This window comes from Xiphias gladius, chromosome 17 (genome assembly GCF_016859285.1).
Source record: "Xiphias gladius isolate SHS-SW01 ecotype Sanya breed wild chromosome 17, ASM1685928v1, whole genome shotgun sequence".
Classification (NCBI taxonomy): domain Eukaryota; kingdom Metazoa; phylum Chordata; class Actinopteri; order Istiophoriformes; family Xiphiidae; genus Xiphias; species Xiphias gladius.
The window spans coordinates 22,805,495-22,819,959 of NC_053416.1; the positions used below are offsets into that span (position 1 = coordinate 22,805,495).

Genomic DNA, 14,465 nt, shown 5'->3' on the forward strand with positions numbered 1-14,465 from the left:
GGCATACAAGAAATTAACTAGAACTATGTATAAACTGGCTCAAATGAAACTTTTAGAATTTGCATTGCCCTAAACCAAAAAATGCAATCACACACTTGTTACTTTCATGTTTGCTCCATGACAGGGTTAACTGAAGGAGAGAGGTGACAGACAGGAAAAGAGACAGAGACTTGGTAGAAGAGAAGCATCTGCGACATGATTTGAGTAGCTTCACCTGTTGCTTCTCTCATATCGTGAAAGGCAGGAAGGCAGCTGTTTGAACACAGTGTTCCCCACTGAGACCCAGAACTCCAAATGGCCAGAGGGAAGGTGAGCAGCTGGCAAAATCAGGGGTCGTAACCCCCCAAGTACGCATCACCTCAGGAAAACTTCTTGCCCATATCTAGTGTCTTTGGCCTTAGATCCCCCCCCCTTACAGCAGTGTGATTTTTGGCTTTGGCATATGAAAGATAAAACTTTTCATGACCCACACTGCTCGTCCTGCCAGGACATTTTATAAGCAGTTGCTCTCATACCTGAGCATTTCCTAAGACACAGAACGCGGGAAGACTGCAGATTCATAGCAGTGAACAAAGTGTTTGAGGCACATTCATGCTCACAGCCTGCATGTGTAACACAAGTTGGAAGGAAATACACAGATATCCTTGGCACCCTCTGTTTTTGCACACAGGCTGCCTCTAATTTATTTTGAAAGGACAGACAGAAACAACTGCAGAAGGCACATTTACCCTTGATAGAGCAGTCTGTCTCTTGGTTATTGTTGATGAGGAGTGGAGCAGTGATTGTCTAGTCTGTGACAGAGGGGCTATTCAGTTCTGCCTCTTCAAGCTCAGAGTATGTAATGACAGAAGTAAATATTTTTGTGTGTAGCAGGGATAAGATTCAGCCCACGGTTTTGTTTGATACACAGTCACTGGTATTTTGTGCAAAATCTGATCAAATAAAATAATGACAACAAAGATAAAATAGATACAAACTATAAGCAGGGTGATTACATTGTAGCATGTAACTAACTTTTTAATTCTATTGCAAATGCAGTTCAGCACCATTTGCAATAGATGTTGAACAATAATTCCTCAATAATAAAGACTTCTGCACATCTATGCAACTACAGACGTTGCTTGTTTAAAAAGATGAAGTTCTGTAAGGCAAATATTTCTTAAAAGCAAAGACTGATTGGAAGTATTTTATGTTTCAAACCCAGAATGTTGCAACTCAGCATAGCTAAACAAACCTTTTTATCATGTCATCAGTTTGCAAATACAAAGATAAACTTTTAGTATTTCAACAGGTATATTCAGTTTTATTACATTGTTTGTAGAATCATTGATTACATAAACAAATTTTCAGTCTTCATTGGTTAGATCTACTGCAAATCAGCAGTGCAAATATTTGGATCAATTCCTGTGTAAACAAAACAGATTCTGGTTGAAGGCTCGCATGAAGAGACTGGTTTCATTGAAGGTGATTTCAGAAAGTTTTCTAATTCTCCCAAATCAGCTCAGCAGGTTGAAAACGAGCTTCTTCAGCTCTGGAGCTGCTTCAGGTCCTCACTTAAAGCTTTTCCTTTGGGCGCAGTCTATATGGGGTAAGACCAGCCCCCCCAGATGTCACTATAGTCACTCAAACTTTGTGAAGTTTCAATTTGGGTCCAGCTTGTCACCACCTCCACACAGTATTGAGCTCAGCCGCTCACTGGAAGTGTTTGTAATGAAGTGCTCTCTAACGTCCAAGCAATGCAGAGGAGAAAAGATGACTCTAAATGTCGGTGAACACTTTTTAACTCAACACTGCAGATGGTCAAGACTATGTATTGCATAAATTGACATACACTGGAGCAAACCCTTGTAGTGCTCTTGTCTTTATTGTAGTCCAACTACATCTGGAAAAAGCTTTATATCCATATATCCATTACTGCGGCTCTTTTTCCTTGCACAGTTTACATGTCTCTATATACAAGACACAAATTAGTGTGTTCATCTTGATTTTGTTGGAGGGCAAACGCTGCTTTCTCCATTGCAAAAAAGTCTGTGTATACTCAGAGCCAGTTATTCTTACAGCAACAGTCCTTTTTCCAATTCAGTAATATCATGCGTTTCTCTGCCAAAAATGCAGATGTAATGAGGCGCTGTATTTACTTTCGTTTTACAGCCACAAGTTGTTCTCCAAGTAAACATGTAATCAGGCAGTAAGGACTCTGTACATTTAGCATTAATGACAGATAATTAATTATATCCACCCAAAACCTCCTTACATCACGATAAAGCCATAACATGTGCATTAAGTGTACCAACCTCAACTAGCGATACACCTGTCTGATGTCATCTTATTTGTTTTCTTTAATCTACACAGTGTTAACTAAGCTTTTTTGTAAAATTTTAATTTGGTTTATTTTATACATCACACAGTTTGAGGCTTGTTTGGTTGATGTCAAAATATCTTCCCATTGAGCTGGGGTTAGGTGTTCACCCGTGTCATGTTCCCATCACATTTTAAGCGAGCCAGTGGCAGGGGAAGGGTTGCGTCCTAGCATCTTGTTCACAGCAGAAACGAACTTAATGATCAGTATTGTTTTTAGATAGTATTTTAGTACTTTTGGCAGCATATGATTTAACATTAGATTTAAGTTGGAAATATTGTAAAAATTGTGCATCTATCAACTCACTTTTTTTTTGTTCATCAAATGTCTTAAGTATTGTGGGTCATGCATCTGCTGATGCATCATTTACTCTAGAGTGGTAATAATGAATCGAGGTGGCTGTTAATGATAAACTTCGATATTTAGAAAGAAGATGTCAGATATACACTTCAAGTAATGAACAATACATCCAGAGAGTCATTTATCACTGGGGATAATTGCTCATTGACAGTAACAAGCAGCATTTGGTTATACTTTTCCCCTTATACTACAGTTGGTGTAGTAAAGGGCGTGAAGGGTTTTCTTTCGGCATATATTCTAAATCATCATTCAGCTGCCTACTAGGCATAGAAAATGCACCATAGATGAAAACATCCTGATAGTAACAGAAAACAGTCACTAAAAAGGAAATGAATAGACCTGTAATGTAAGATGAAGACTCAAGTCTTCCGCTTTTTTAGGCTGTTGTATTTCATTCATGCATTAACAGTGCAGCAGCAGCACTAATCAGTATTTTAGTGTTACTACACAAGCTAAACTTAAGAAATGAACTAGGTCAAAGTTTCAGTGCCCGGAGGATGTAGTCAGGGAGTTCACTCCTCCCTGTGTGTAAAGTTATACTGCAGTAACTATAGATAATAACAAAAAGTGTCTGTTTTCTCTGCATGCCATTTTAGAAGTCAGCTGATACCAGGCTGACCTGTTAATTAAACTATTTAACCATCTCATGACCACACACAACTGTTTTTTTTTTTTTTTCTTTTCTTAAATCAGTGCGACAAAACACACCAGTTGAACCCATGTTTGTCTTGTGAGAAAGTCTGTAACCAGAAATTTTTTTTTTTTATTGTTACTTTTTAAATAATTTAGTTAATTGATAATCCAAGTTGTCATCAGTTTATTTTTTATTTTGATTGAGTAATTAATTAATAGAGGTAGGGTAGAGAGTAGTTTGTAACTGTATCTAATTTTGTTTACTACTGCATTAGATCTGGCTTGTAGTAGTTGCATATCTCCTTTGTATTGAGTGGTCCTTGATTACGGTTAGGTTGTCTTATAAGTCTTCAGAGTTAACCTAAAACATGAAATCATAAAGGATATTTCAGACAATGCAGGCACATTTGGATAATCTTGGGGAAAAAAAAAAAAAGTTACAGTTAGTTAGCAATAGTTACCGAAACACTCATTTGAATAAGAGTATTGTAGTTCAAGCCGAAGTATCAGTATCCTGTGACCAGCTTGATGCCTGGCTGTCTGTGTGCTGCACATAATCATGTCTCAAAGTGTGAAACCAATATCTACGAGGGGGAGAGGCCAATATTAAAATCTGTAGGCCACTTATGAACAAAACCTTTTATACACAGAATACCACTGGGGACTGGCAATGGTCAGTAAGATGATGGGGGTGTTCCATTGCTAATTGCCTATCTGTACTGCTTATGATCTGGTTTCACAGTTAACCGTTATCCCCACCCTCCCTTTGCATTGTGTGCACAGATGTTTCCGAGCAAGATGCAGGTGTAATGTAGTGCTTTTCGCACTCCAGCAGGAAGGAGAAGCCTGCTTGCTGCAGCTCTGTTGTTACACACAGACCTAGCTCTGCTGCTTGCACCTTAGAACTTGTAATCAGCATGTGTAGCAGCTTTGGAATTCCTTATGAGCCAGATTGTTCATCAGAGATCATGATGTTTTGATCGTGCAGCCTGGCAACTTTGTTGTTAAGTTATGCTGACACTATAATGCAACCTTGGGATTTTGTATGCTTGCCAAACACGTTTTTCTTTGAGTGAGGGGTTTAGAAAAAAATAAACACATGCTCTCTTTTTATTGATTTGACAAATACCGTGTATACTTAATTGTGGAATAACAGTCTAGCCTGTATACTGCTATGATGTATTACCTGGACGTGTACAGGAGCCATAAATGCAGTCAAAACTATTTTTAACTGTAGGTTTTTCAATGATTTGTAGGCCTGTATGAGGTCACTACGTCTTATGGCTTGCTAACTTGTTGTTGTGATCCAGCTCTGCTCCAGCTGACGCCACACAATGCTCTGTTTTGACAGTCCCCAGCCTACCCCCAGCACTCACCACCACCATCACAAATAACTCCACAAATCTCCCAGCTTATCCCTAGCCAGGCAAAAGACCACCGCTTCGCCACAACCACGGGTAATCGCTTGTTCAGGCTCAGCGCATCTGCACTTGAGTTAAGATATCCCCTGAATTGTAATGGATTAATTGGTTGAATATACAGAGGGAGAGCTTGCCAACTCAGACTGAATGGAATAAGACTGAACGGCATGAAAATGAGCAGTCCATTTCCGCACAGATTACATGAAATGTCTACAAAGATAGATAGCGGGCTGAGATTGCCAGCAAATTGGGATATACGCCCTTAGGCATTGTGCGCGTGTGTTTTGTGGTAGTTAGTGTTTGTATACGTGCGCGTGTTTAGGTAGACATAGGTAGTCTGTCATTGTTTAGCTGATAAGCAGTAGTGGTAGCTAGCAGTGGAGTGTAATGCTCCTGCTTTAACACTTAATAACCCTGCCAGTGATTTACTGCCTGTGAGGCTTTTTCCTGTGTGTTTTATTCTCTCTATAAAAACCCGACAGTGTTTATAGAAAGGCAAAGCACACACATCCCCCCAGCACTCACCAGTAATGAGGATTAAGGTGGTGAGACCACATTACCAGCATTGCTTTCTTTCCTATTTGTGTTTCGAACATGTTGTTCGTGTTGATATTGAAAGCACCTGAAGCATAAGTACACAGTTCTTTGCAGGAACAAACAGCTGTCCCAATTTTTTTAAGGGCAGAGTGTAAAGAGAGGTTTAATATCGGCTCTTTACACTCTGCTCAGCACATGTTTACTCCGAGATGCTGAGTGGATACTGAAGCAGCAACTCTGCGCACTAACACTTTCTCTCCCCCTCCCTTATCTTGCAGGCTGACTTGACGGGGATCAAATGGAAGAGGTTTGTGTGGCAGGGTCCAACCTCTGCACCCATCGTCTTCCCAGTGACAGAGGAGGATCCCATCCTATGCAGCTTCAGCCGGTGCCTGAAGGCCGACGTGCTAAGCGTATGGCGGCGGAGTCAGCGGCAGGGTCGGAGGGAACTTTGGCTTTTCTGGTGGGGGGACGACCCTAACTTCGCAGATCTCATCCACCACGAGCTTGCAGGTGGGGGACCCTTGGCATACACATAAGGGCATGTAATTTGGAAAAGAAAAGTATGTTTTTTAGAGCTGTGCAGGTGCATTCTCTTTATCTGGCTTCTTCAGTACATGAAGGTCAGGGTCAGATACAGAACAACATCCAGGTTGCTTTAGTGAGTTCAAGGGAATGGAGCGAGCGCTCTCTGACACAGAGCTGGTTCTGCTAGTTGAAGAGCAGTTACGTTACTCTGCTGCAGCAAGATAGTTTTTCTAGTTGTTTTGGGAGATTAAATGATTAAAGAGAGAGAGAGAGGTTTAAAATTCTATTTCTCACTACTCAGAGAATATGATCTCCAATTCACCTACCAATGAACTTTTTGTTGGATTCACTCAAGGTTATATAGCTAAAGGAATGATGGGTGTAAAGGATAATGGGAAGTGTAGAGGTCTTACAGCTTTGTAAGAGAGGCGCTCGAACATAGATCAATTTGTTACGATATGTTATTGGTCATTCAATTAAAAATGATAGAGTTCACTGCTTGATTGTCAGGTAGGCAGAGGGAAGAAACCCTGTATGTGAGAGTCTCAGGGAAGTCTTAAAATGTGTGTAATCTGATACCTCCCTAATGCGCCCCCCCCCTTACCCTCCTCTGACGGATCATTGAGCCAGCAAGGCTGGTAGTGCCAACACCTGTAGGGAAACTCCCTCTCCCTGGATACACTGGGCTTCACACTGCCTTTATAATAGGATGTGTGCCTGAGAGATGGCTATCATATCTAAGTGACCGCTGCCCTGCAGCAGACGAATCAGCACCTTGCTTTTTTTTTTTTTTTTTTTTTTTTTTTTGCTTTTTTTTGTGCGCGAGGTAGAACAAATAGGTTAAAGTCACATGTCACCATTCTAAAGACGATGAACACAAAAGGAAGAAGGTATAAGGAACTGAATTCAGTCCTATCATAACTTAAGCTAGAAACACAGCGTGCTGGAGCAGCCATGCAGAAATGAGGCAAATGCAACCCCCCACTTACTTCTTTTCGCTCTTTGGTAACAGTGACATTAGTGGTGGAAGATGGGAAAAGGCCATCTTTATTCATGCTCTCTGCCATGTAGATTGAACTTTGGAGTCTGAGCTAAGCACAGCCCTTCTGTGACCCTCCTTCATTATGGGACATTGAGGCTGAAGGGGACTCAAAATGGGAGCTGAAGGCTACGATGGGCAGCTCATTCAGGTCTAACAGGTCCTGGTAATAACCTGAAGCGTCTGGCTCAGGCCCTCTAATGGAGTGTGTTGCATTTCAAATAGAAGGGGGTGGTATGGAGAGACTATATTTGGAAATTGTTGTAGTCACTACTGTGTTCTTACTCAGGCTTTGGGGAGATTAAACGTGTTTCAGGAGATAGAAATTCGATAATTGAATATTGACCATTAAATTTGCACCATATTTTCCTTCCAGGTGTTCTAGCATAAAATGATGAATCGTGTTTTTGCAGAACTCTTGTCAGGTCTTGTTTTAGATATTGTGTTCCCTGAATTTGTAATGAAACAACATGTTGCAGTGCATCTCTTCCTCCCTGTGTTGCTCAAATGTTTTGCACCCTGACTCAGCTGTGTCTCAGTGTGAATGGTTCCCAGTTGGGCGGTGTCATAATCCGTGTTTCCTGTTTTGGAAGCTGCTGCTCCCTTCTCTCGAGTGGAAGACGTCTTCTCCTTCTTGAACTTTTCCCCCTTCCATAGCTGCTGTGGGGCTCTGCTAGTGAAATGAAGCAGGGCAGCCTCGCTCAATGGATGTAAAGTCAGCCGGAGGGCTCCATTCTCTCCTCCTGCTTCCTCAACCTCTGATTTGCAGCTGCTGATGAGTCTGTTCAGGATGGTGTGTCCTGCGACCTGATAACACAGCTGAGACCGGGATGGAAGAATGTCAGGATCTCTGTCCAGTTTCCTTTACCTGTATCTATGGACCTGTGTGTCTGGCCTCTCAGAGAGACATTTAGCACAGTGGACTTCTCATTTGCTTCTAAGGCCCCAGATTCCAGCTGGTTTTCACTATGACTTTCTAATTGGGAACAAGTTGGATGTCAGGTGATGGCTGATAGAATTGAAAATGATAATTTTTTCTTGGGTACCGAGCACAAGGATTGAAGATCACTGCTCTGGCAGAGTGTTGTGTGCGTATCCCAAGAAGTAGGATGGTGATTGACAGCTGGCTACGTTTATGGACTCTCTTGGGTGTTCTGCCTGTGGAGGTGCGAATCGACAAATAACAGGTAGTGTTGGCAGCGCAGACCGTGGCAGGACCAGCCCAACCTGTGCGCTCAACTGGAATGTCACAACTGTTGTCGCCTTTTAACTGCCACTCTCCTTTTGCCACTAGTTCAGTGTAATTGTTTTGCCTTTGGTCCCAGCCTGTCACGGGAATCTTAAAAAGCTTTGTTTTTGTTTTTGTTTTTTCACCTTCTTTTTAGTCTTTAGTGCAGTGTTGGCGGTAAACATGAAAATGTGCTCTTTTCCTTTCATTTCGGCAGCTGAAATGGTGCTTACTTATCCCCCCCCCACTATCTTCCATCCTCATTAGATTAGCGGCCTATGAAAGTCTTTTAATTTTGAGCAAGTGCCATTTCTGTATACCAGTGTGCCAGTAATCCCTTCTCTCCAGGGGGATGAGGGGAGAAGGAGTGAGCTAGAGAGATGAGAGTAGTGAAGGGTGGAAAACTTGAGGGATCTTTTAACGTCTGACACTTAATCACCATTGAAGAAATGCAAGGGTAACAAACTACCAGGCCTCGTTTTTATGCTGTTCAACAACCTTCCTTGCTCGTAACACAACGAGAAAACCAATTCTAATCTTCCCCTGGCCATGCACAGAAATGATTCCTAACAAGAGAATGCCATTGCTGAATTAAATGGCTTGCCTCCCCCTCCCAGTGGTTGACTATAGGAATGTATTCTTATGCAAATCCTATACTCTCTTCATCGTCCTCTCCCCTCAAAAGCTAATGGAGGCTCCTGACCAGGGGCATCCAGAGCGAAAGATAAATGGCTGCCTTTTCCTCCTCTCAAAGACCCATTGATCTTTTTTTTTTTTTTTTTGCATAGAAATTAGGAATGGATGTCTGTATGAGAGGGTAATTGCTCTGTGGTACATTTCTCCTAAGTTCTTACTAGTTTGCCCCCGTCCCTTACCCCTGCAATGCAAGTCCCTCTTCGGCTTTCACTGCAACATGTTGCCCTCGTAGGTCTTACCTAGCTCACTGTTCCCTCGGCTGCATGTGATTCTAGAGTGCTGGGCTCCACGATGCAATCATACTTTATGTTTCTGAATAAGTTTAAGAGGAAAAGCTTAAGAAGACAGATGTAGCAGATTTTAGGAATCATCTGATTTGATGAATATGTTTAATTTTAGTGTTGCTATCTTGTAAAATAGTATGTGAAACATCTATCCCTGTATATTCCTATCTATGAATGGCAAGGTTGTAATTATTAGTCGTTAATGGGAAGGTTGAAAGGGAGAGCTGGTCATCTGCTGTCCAGAACAGGTTATCAGCGAACCATCTCCACTGTTGTCCCTGCAGCTCACCCATGTATTTTTTACTGGGTGGTGGGTCAAATCTCTAGAGAATGACGGAGAGAAGTGGTGGGGGAGGGAAGAAGAGGCTTGCTTTTAAAATGTCCATCTCCTCCGCTAGCTGATGATGAACACATTGTTTGGGATCCATCCAGTTTAGAGCGAAGAAAAGCAGTATTTAGCAGCATTCTTGTTTTTACACTGATTGTCTGACATTTGTTTTTGTTTTTGCTGGTATGCAATAATTCTTGGAATTTTTCTAGCTTGCCAGGTTCATAGGATTTTTTTTCTTGTTTGACCACTCTCCTCCACTCCTATTTGAATCAAAGGTGTAAAAAAAAAAACAACCATTCTTTGCACCTCAGGGCAGAATATCCAGTTCCAAAGGGCATATTTCATTAGTCTGTGAATGTTGTGTTGGCTGAAAGTTTCTTTTTTCTTGCAGGTCAGCCTTTTTTTTTTTTTTTTTCCTAGTCTTCTGTGAACAAAATCTTAACTTAAAAAATATTGAACTGCCCTCATATCTATGAGAGATGCTGTGCTTGAAGCGCTACCTGCAGGATACAGGTTCTAATAAGTCCCGTGCAACCTTAAAGTAAGGTGTATATTGGAAACGAAACAGTTTTTCAGGCATTCTTAGGCAGAGCAATGTGAAAAGGTGCACAGCAAACTACTGTATAAAACTGTTGGGGGTAGAATCTTGTGATTGACAAAAGCATAAGATTATGTTGCACCATCACTGTATTTTATAACATTACACTCTCAGTATGATATCAAGTAAATATTTTGTCATGAATTGCAATTGTAACCATTATTTATATATATTATTATTAATATAATTGTCATCTGTTCTTACCACTTCTGCCCATTTTCTATGTTGCCGTGACATCTACATTTTTTAGTCTATCTTTCTACATATAGACACACACACACACATATTTATACATACACATACTTATACACACACACACACACATCCATCTATATATATCTATAGATATATATATTATATAGATGTATATCTCTATATCTCTGTGTGAGATGCTGTGCTTGAAGCGCTACCTGCAGGATACAGGTTCTAATAAGTTAGTTGACGAAAAAATATTCACTAACAGAGAAAGATATAATTGATGGTCAGATGGTGGAAAAACTGCACCGGCAAAACCAGCTTATCGCCATTTTGGGACTCTTATATATTTTTGTGGCACAAGCTTGAATAGATCATCAGCGAGCCTGTAGTGAGAAGGGGTAGAACTGTTTCCTGCTCTCATTAGACTCTCCCTGCCTTCTGATACCGAATACAGGAAACAGTTTGTGAATCTAAAATAAAACTCTAAAGATTAAGCTGCTGCAAAGGAATTCAATCAAAGTCTTGTAGAAATGCAAACAGATCTTCCCCACATGTGACTGGTTTAAAGTACTGTGCAGTTATGGAAAAGTAGCCTTTTTGAAATTACTTCCTAAGTTGATTTACAGTATTGTTTGTGTGGCGTGCTGATTTTGTTGCACATGATAGACTTCAAACTCACGTTCTGGTAATCTGAGTTAGATAGCTGTGATTTTAAAACATCAATCTTATAAATTCAATAAATCATTTTCATTTGATTGGTACTGCTGCCATGCTGCCACTCTTTTCTCTGGTTTCCAGGTTTTTGTTTCCATCATTTTTTTCCCCAGTTTCCTATTTTGACAAAAAGAAAATAGGGTCATATTTGTCCTTAACATAGCCATATTCTGTAATGTCAAAATGTCAAGCCATCCGTTATGTGGATATCTGACTCTGCACTTGCAATCGTGTTTTAAAGATTGTAATGGCCTATTTTCTCTCTTGGATTGTGAGCGGACTGTCACATGACTGTGATAAAAATTCAGTCCCACAGTGATGTAAGGCCCATTGTAAGCACTGTAACCCTGTGGATGCCCCAGGCAAGGATTCAGAAAGGAGAAATGCCACTCACTCTCTAGAATTTCCAAATGTTATTTACTTGGACAGCTTGTGAAAGAGAAACTGAATTTTTGAAGTCTCCAAATTTAAGCTATAAACACGGACAAAAGATGTCCAGAAGTTTTAAAGTGGAGAATGAAAAGTCCAGTACATGAAGTCCTGGCAATGGCTTAAATGATTAAGAAACTAGCTTACAATACATAATTGGGGCAGGAAACTATATTATGTCTTTAATTTATATCAGCCAATGACATATTCTCATTTTAATACTATTTGATCACTACCAAACAACCCTGGAAATGCCCACTTTTGGTGAAGTTTTGTTGGAGCACACACTGGATTCACAAGGCTGTGGATGTGCATCAGTGATACACTTAGTTAAACTTGGCTTTGGATTTGTTGTGCTTTTTCTTTTTTCCTTCAAAAATTGCTTCTAATCTTCAATGTGCAACACAGAGAATGATGAACAGATAAACCTAGACCAGCTCTTATAAGGAAAAAGTAGAGGGGACCAATGGCTTTTGGGCTTGGGGATCAATTTTCCAGGGCTAATCCCCTGCCTGTGAACCACCCTCCGCTTTCCTCTTTTCCTCTTGCTCCATCTCCCTCTCTCGTGGTCTCTGATGGATCTCCATTGGCTGGCACAGCGCAGGAACTCGGCCATGCATGCAGCTCTGGCCCATGGGTGCAGTCTCCCTCTCTTCTCTATCTATCTCTCTTTTCCCTCTCTGCTCAAGAAATATTCATTAATTAGTAATGGAGACTTTACAGAGCACTGCTGGTTCTCTTTCTCCTTCCTTGCAGATAAGGAGGAAGTGGAGGAGAGGAGAAACCTTCTGACCAGGCTTGGTAGAATTCCCTTGAGCACAGTCGATCACAGGCATTAATCCTGCTGTTTAATTACCGACTGTTGCTCTAATTGCTTACATACACAAGAGCAAATTGTGTGGGGGGGGGGCTTCCAAATTTTAAATGGACGCCCAAAAATATCCACGTGTGGTTTTTTGATTTTGAGTGTTCAGGTGTGTTTTTGGGAATAGCAGAGGACTGGTGCTGGAAAGGAAAGGCGTTTTTGTGCACTTTTGTCTGTTGTTTCCTTGCTAGACTTGGATGTGAGTATTCTTAATAGAGCTGCTGTGCACCCGCCTAAGAGTTCTTATAAAGGTCAGCTCATCTGGGACTGCTGCACATGAGGCAGAGACATGAAAGTGTACTAACCATCAGCTGAGCTCGTAAATCTTTGTCTAAATGAGGCCACTCATCTTTTGTCCCATGCACTAACCGCCACATGCCATGGCCAACCCTCCTAACACATACTGTATGCACATGTGCATGCACATGTTTTAGGTCACAGATATACTAGAAAATTTAAAATTTAAACTTTTAAACATCTTTGTAATATGTTTTCATTATAATTATCTACTACACTTCAAAACTGTAGAAAACCGATAAGTACAGCAGGTTAAAACTGAAACACGAGGTAGCCCTGCCTATGCACATTTATTACACTGTTTAATAATCTACACTTTCACTGTAACTTAAGCAATTAGTTAAATCACAGAAAATCAATCAGCAACTATTTTGATAATCAGTTTTTTCAGTCAGAATTGCCAAAGATCTGTTACTTAAAGTTGTGACAGTGTGAGAATTTGATGGTTTTTTTTGTCATATATGATGGTAAACCAATCCTCGTTTTAACCAATAAGATGGTTAAAACGAGGATTGGTTCTGCTTGATTTGTTGAGTAGTTCCAGTAGTAGCGTATATTTTGCCATTTTGCAACTTGACGTGACCCATGACCTCTCTGTGATGGATGAATGACAAGTTCTCTACACACATCAAGTGTCCCATCGTTTGAATTATCGGCCACTGCTTTTCAGTATACTGTACATGCAGAATATCTTTAACTTTCACGAAAGAAAAGTTGTTGTCCATTTAGAGGAACCCCCTTAAATGCTGGATTTTTTTTTTTTTTTGATGAGCAGCGAGGTTAAAAGGCTAATGGATTTCACTCATTCACTCAAGGACCTGGAAAGACAAGTGCAACAAGAAAAGCAAACATGTTCTGGGACCTGATTAGGTTTTTTAAAATTATTATTATATTTGTTTATATCTTTTTTCTCCTCCTGAACCCAGTCTAGAGTTTTTACCTGTCACTGTAGCACGTTGAGTCCATAGACATTTATCATGGAGATTCCTCCACTATAACTTGTAAAGCCAAGTCCCATCTGGCCCAGAGTCACCCCTGTCCTGCTGGTTTTGTTTTTGTGAAAATTTGCTGTAAAATGTTGCATTGCCATTTCTAGTGAATGACTGTCACATTGTTTACATCAGAAGGAACGCTAGATTTCGACTTAAAACACTGTGTTTCTGTGTCTGTCTGTCTGTCTGAAGCGGGGAGTGTTGCAGCATGCATTGCATGATGAACATGAGGTCGTTAGGAACACTTGATGTAAACCAGACGCCTGTTTTAGAGTTGCTTGGTGCTAGAGGGAGAGACTGAGGAGGAACAGGCGACATAGAGGAAGAGGTATGGGGCAGATGTGGTCTTGGCAGAGGGAAGCAGATGGGATCGCCATGGTGGTGGTTAATGTAAAAGTAGGTTTTGCCAGTCTCACCATCATCAACAGAGGGCTGAAGTAGGACTGCAGGTTTAACTGCAAAATGCATGTTGGCTTGATGTCTCTATTACATTAGATTTGAGCTTTGCCCTCCTCATATCCCCTCTCTTTCAAATGTTATCAGCTACAATGATCTGCCTCTTCAGCAGTAGAGTTTGGCCTAAATTCTGTTTTGTTTTTTTTTGTTTTTTTTTTTTCCCGTCCTGTCTCTTAATGTGCTGTCAGTGCGTCAGTGGGATGGGTTTCTTTTTGTGATGACTTTTTGCCCCCCTGCCTGCCATGTCTCTCAGGATGGCCAGACCTGCTGCCAGATCACTCAAAGCAGACTTGTTGAAAAACGTACTTGATCCCATGCATACTCTTATCAGATCCACATTTTCTAGAAAGTGAAGTGGGTTTTTACTCTTGCTTTTTTTTTTTTTTTTTTTTGATTCTGCAGTTGCAGTTAATTTTTAATGGGAAATTGCTGTTTCCTTCCTTTTTCCTGCCTTTGCCCTGTTTTTCTTTGTTCCTGATCTTATCCCTCAAGATGTGCGT

At 40.8% G+C, this 14,465-nt stretch overlaps 1 protein-coding gene across 2 annotated transcripts in view; it reads left to right on the plus strand.

Annotated features, from left to right (window-relative positions):
* The window catches only part of med13a (mediator complex subunit 13a), a 76,227-nt gene that overhangs the window by 2,707 nt on the left and 59,055 nt on the right, over positions 1 to 14,465 (plus strand). For both annotated transcript variants that reach the window (XM_040150170.1, XM_040150171.1), the window contains one exon: positions 5,589 to 5,823. In XM_040150170.1, the coding sequence (XP_040006104.1) occupies positions 5,589 to 5,823 (235 nt within the window). The remainder of the gene's footprint in view (positions 1 to 5,588; positions 5,824 to 14,465) is intronic.